Genomic DNA, 5,000 nt, shown 5'->3' with positions numbered 1-5,000 from the left:
GTCTCCCTCACCCTTCTCTGTGTGTGTGTGTGTGTGTGTGTGCGTGCGTGCGTGCGTGCGTGCGTGCGTGCGTGTGTGTCCCTTAGAGCTGGCTGGCAGACCCTAATGGTGGCCCTGAGGGCGCAGAGAACATCAGAGCATTGCTAGCGGAGGCCAAGCGTATCGCTGATATGTGTGAAGACCCCCGAGAGAGAGACGACATCTTCCGCTCCATCAGTGAGATCGCAGGACTCACCTCCAGACTCGTGGAGCTACGCAAGCAGTGTGTAACCCACACACACACACACACACACATGTGCAGTGTACCTGAACTACTGGGGATGGGGGTTTGTTGTTCAGTAGGCTAATGAGGGCAAGAATCAAGCTGGACTTCATCTATGGTGTAGTCTTTGGACAATTTTGGGGTGTAGAGATAGTTCGGTGTTACAGGGGTGCAGTCTGTTGTAGGCGGCAGTGTAGGGGCACTAACTGATGTTTTGATTTCTCCTTATTTGTGTATTGATGGTGTCTGTGCAGGCACCCTTGCCCCTTAAGGTAGTAGTAAAGACTCTCTCCCTCTCCCTCTCCCTCTCCCTCTCCCTCTCCCTCTCCCTCTCCCTCTCCCTCTCCCTCTCCCTCTTTCCCTCTCCCCCTCTCCCTCTCCGTCTCCCTCTCCCTCTCCCTCTCTCCCTCTCTCCCTCTCCCTCTCCCTCTCCCTCTCCCTCCTCAGGGGTAAAGGTGACAGTCCGGAGGCCCGTGCGTTGGCTAAGCAGATTGGGGCAGCGTTGCTAACCCTGCAGGCTAAAGTGAACCGAGCCGTTGCCAACATGAGACCTGCCAAACCCGCCGTGACACTGGAGGGCAAGATGGAGCAGGCACTACGCTGGGTCAACAACCCTGGCCTGGACGACAGAGGAGTGGGTGAGTGAGATGGAGTGTACATTTGTTATGCAATGCAGTTGAGGGATGGGAGGGATGAGGAATGGTGGTTTAACACTAAAATATAAATATACACTTTGACTTTCAGTTCCTGTTATGTCAGCCTGTGTGTGTGTGTGTGTGTGTGTGTGTGTGTGTGTGTGTGTGTGTGTGTGTGTGTGTGTGTGTGTGTGCGTGTACGTGTACGTGTGTATGTGTGATGGCTGTTCTGTTTTACAATAATGAAAGATGGAAGTGTTTTGAGGCTATTCCCAGGTCCAGGGGGAGACTGAGGGTATCGCCTGTCCCAGTCATCCATATCTCTGTAACCAAGCACTTTAACCCCAACCTGTGTATAGTAATAGAGTAATATAAGATATATATGATAATAGATGGTCTGTTCCTATGATAATAGATGCCATCCCCTGCACATGCAGGCACACACACAAGCACCAGAATACACTGCTCCTAGAGGTTCAGTGTATCTGCAGTGCCCAAATGCCATCAAGATACTGTGAAATAGACACAGTTTTATGAGTTGAATATACAGACAACACTATAAATGTGTTGTTGATAAGAAGAAAACATATCCTGGGCCAGTGCTAACCATCAAGCGTACAGTATGAATGTATTGTATGTCTGTTAAAATCCTGTCTTTCTACCCTGTCTGTTCACCATGCTTCCCTATGGGAGCAGAGTGTGAGAGGCCACAGCACTGTACAGGTAACAACCTACAGTACCACAACTCTGACATCTTGCCATGTTATCACCAGACTGGAGGTTTACTCCAATAAGTCAGCAAACCAGTCATGGGCAGCAGGTTTGTATAGATACCATCTAGATTGTAAAAGCTCCATCTTGCCCGTTGTAGAGCTGTATAGCTTACACCTATTCAAAACCTCTCAGATCTACCTATTAACTAAAGGGAAGGGACTAGGTAGGAGATGATTTGGGATTGGACAGCTGGTGTGTGAGGTGAGTTGAGTTGGAGTGAGCCCTAACCTCTAACACCTCTCCCCAGGTCAGGCGGCCATCCGGGGAATGGTGTCGGAGGGGAAGAGACTGGCAGGGGGGCTGGTAGGGCCGTACCGGCAGGATCTGATTGGACGCTGTGACCGCAATGAGGCCCTGATGACAGCACTGGCGGATATGGCTGCCAAGGGAGAGGCAGAGGCGCCACATGCACGAGCTACGGCTGCACAACTACAAGACAGCCTCAAAGTAACACACACACACACACACACACACACACACACACACACACACACACCCTGTCTTTCTCTTGTCTCGACCTCTGACCAATGAAACCAGCTCTGTTCCCTTGGGGCATGGTAGAACGTATTGGTCAAGGGCTCCATCTGTTGGTCTGAAATGGTGTTGTATTTTTACTGCCATTATATTTCACCATGATGTGTATTGTATCACAACATGTGGTATAGATGCTGCTCAATATTTTGACATGTTCTGTGCTGTCTGCATCTCATCAGGACCTGAAGGGGCGTATGCAGGAGGTGATGACACAGGAAGTGTCTGATGTATTCAGTGACACCACCACCCCTATCAAACTGCTGGCTGTGTCTGCAACTGCTCCCCCTGATGCCCCTAACCGCGAGGAGGTCAGTACAAAAACCAGCCTTGAGATGGAGGATTTCTCAACGAATCAAATGATCAATCAATCTAGCAAACTAACTATCAGTTAACCGATGAGAATTGTCCATGCAGGGGCATCACGAGTAAGAGTTACTGAATGTGTTTGTGCGTGCGTGCGTGCGTGCGTGCGTGTGTGCGTGCGTGCATGCTTGCGTATGTTGTAGGTATTTGATGAACGTGCAGGGAACTTCGAGACCCATGCGGGACGTCTAGGGGCAACAGCAGAGAAGGCTGCTGCTGTGGGATCAGCCAATAAGGGCACAGTGGAGGGTATACAGGCTGCAGTGAAACACGCCAGAGAACTCACACCACAGGTAACAATGAGAGAGAGAGAAAGCAACATGTTTGTGTGAGGGAGAGAGCAGTGTGTGTGCGTGCGTGCGTGCATGTTGTACTAAGTTGGAGTTGTTATTTCACTACTATATTAACACAAAACTTTATTCACTTATCTGTGTGTGTGCGTGTGTGTGTGTGTGTGTGTGTGTGTGTGTGTGTGTGTGTGTGTCTGTGTGTGTGTGTGTGTGTGTGTGTTCAGGTGACCTCTGCTGCTCGTATCCTGTTGAAGAATCCAGGTAACCAGGCAGCTTATGAGCACTTTGACACCATGAAGAACCAGTGGATTGACAATGTAGAAAGACTCACAGGTAAGATCAATATGTTGGAGAATGACAGCGTAGATAACGTAGAGAAACTCATAGATAAACACCAGCCCATCCCTTGTATACATGGCAGGTAGATGGATATAAGGAGAATTACAGTCTAAACAAAATGTGTATGTGTGTGTGTGTTTATGTCCCCAGGTCTGGTAGATGAAGCCATAGACACCAAGTCTCTGTTGGACGCTTCTGAGGAGGCCATAAAGAAGGACATAGATAAGTGTCGTGTTGCCATGGCAAACGTCCAGCCCCAGATGCTAGTTGCTGGGGCAACCAGTATAGCCAGAAGAGCAAATCGGGTTCTCCTGGTGGCGAAGAGGGAAGTTGAGAACTCTGAAGACCCGCGGTTCAGAGATGCCGTCAAACAAGCCTCAGACATACTCTCACACACCATCTCACCCATGGTGATGGATGCTAAGGCTGTGGCTGGGAACATACAGGACCCAGGTACACACACACACACACACACACACACACACACACACACACACACACACACACACGTACACACCATGTGTCTGCACTACAGAATCTCTGTCACACCACAACCTCCCCCATCCCTCTCTCAGCTCTCCAGAAGGCGTTCCTAGACTCCTGTTTAAGGATCCTGGCTGCCGTGGGGAAGGTTAGAGAGGCCTTCCAGCCTCCGGAGCTGGACTTCCCTCCTCCACCACCCGACCTAGACCAGCTACATGTAAGTACACTGACCGCATTCATAATAGTTATTTTGGATCATGCTTCGGACTGATTCTAAGGTCTTACAGTTATGAACACAAAATAAATCATACTGTAATTGAGTATTTCCTTGTGTGATGTTTGTCCCCTAGGTGAGTGATGAGCAGGCCCCTCCCAAGCCCCCCTTGCCAGAGGGAGAGGTGCCCCCCCCTCGCCCCCCACCTCCAGAAGAAAGGGATGAGGAGTTCCCTGAGCAGAAGGCTGGAGAGGTGCTTAGTGAGCCCATGATGGTGGCTGCTAGGCAACTACACGACGAAGCCCGCAAATGGTCCAGCAAGGTCAGTCAGTACACACACGCACACACACACACACCCACACACACACGCACGCACACACACACACACACACACACACACACACACACACACACACACACACACACACACACACCCACACACACACACACACACACACACAAACACACACACACACACACACACACACACGCACACACACACCACACACACAGATCTTTGGTCATATGGTTAGCATCAGCACTAGTGCAGCAGTGTGTGTTAGTATCAAACTTGATATGATGCCTTACTGTATGGCCCTGGGCCTATGTGCTAGTGTGATTATGGGGTTTTAATGTGGAGGAATGTCGGGAATGAAACAAGCTGTTTTCTGATGTCTGTTGAGTGTTTATTACTCTGAAATAAACAGTTGTTGTTTCTCTGAGATCTTGGTGTTCCTGAAATGTGGAGATCTGAGAGTCAATTCCAATTTCAGTGGAAAACAGGAAACTGTCATCTGAGAGAGAGGTGTCTGCATGCAGCGTCTCTAACAGATTAATACACACACACGCACACATGCTAACACACACACACACACACACACACACACACACACACACACACACACACACACACACACACACACACACATCATCTGGCAAGAGAGGTGTCTGCATGCGGGGGCTAACTGATTAACACTAACTCTCCAACGGAGAAACATCTGTTTATGCTGAGTGACAATACTTGCTGTATGGTTTGGTTTCAAGCTGCCAGTTTATGTGAGACTGTTATTTTCTGAGAGGTAAAAGGTCATCTGAAAGGTGTCTGC

The 5,000-nt window shown here is 49.4% G+C and overlaps 1 protein-coding gene across 2 annotated transcripts in view; it reads left to right on the top strand.

Annotated features, from left to right (window-relative positions):
- The window catches only part of LOC310822713 (vinculin-like), a gene marked incomplete at both ends in the record, with an annotated part of 20,289 nt that overhangs the window by 11,245 nt on the left and 4,044 nt on the right, over positions 1 to 5,000 (top strand). For both annotated transcript variants that reach the window (XM_083695157.1, XM_083695156.1), the window contains 9 exons: positions 87 to 262; positions 710 to 900; positions 1,919 to 2,118; positions 2,385 to 2,513; positions 2,712 to 2,861; positions 3,083 to 3,191; positions 3,348 to 3,650; positions 3,773 to 3,897; positions 4,031 to 4,216. In XM_083695157.1, coding sequence (XP_083551283.1) covers positions 87 to 262; positions 710 to 900; positions 1,919 to 2,118; positions 2,385 to 2,513; positions 2,712 to 2,861; positions 3,083 to 3,191; positions 3,348 to 3,650; positions 3,773 to 3,897; positions 4,031 to 4,216 — 1,569 coding nt within the window. The remainder of the gene's footprint in view (positions 1 to 86; positions 263 to 709; positions 901 to 1,918; positions 2,119 to 2,384; positions 2,514 to 2,711; positions 2,862 to 3,082; positions 3,192 to 3,347; positions 3,651 to 3,772; positions 3,898 to 4,030; positions 4,217 to 5,000) is intronic.

Source organism: Argentina silus (assembly GCF_951799395.1).
Source record: "Argentina silus genome assembly, chromosome: X".
Taxonomy (NCBI): Eukaryota; Metazoa; Chordata; class Actinopteri; order Argentiniformes; family Argentinidae; genus Argentina; species Argentina silus.
The sequence above is the reverse complement of the archived record's forward strand: the minus strand, read 5'-3'. Positions and strand labels throughout refer to the sequence as shown.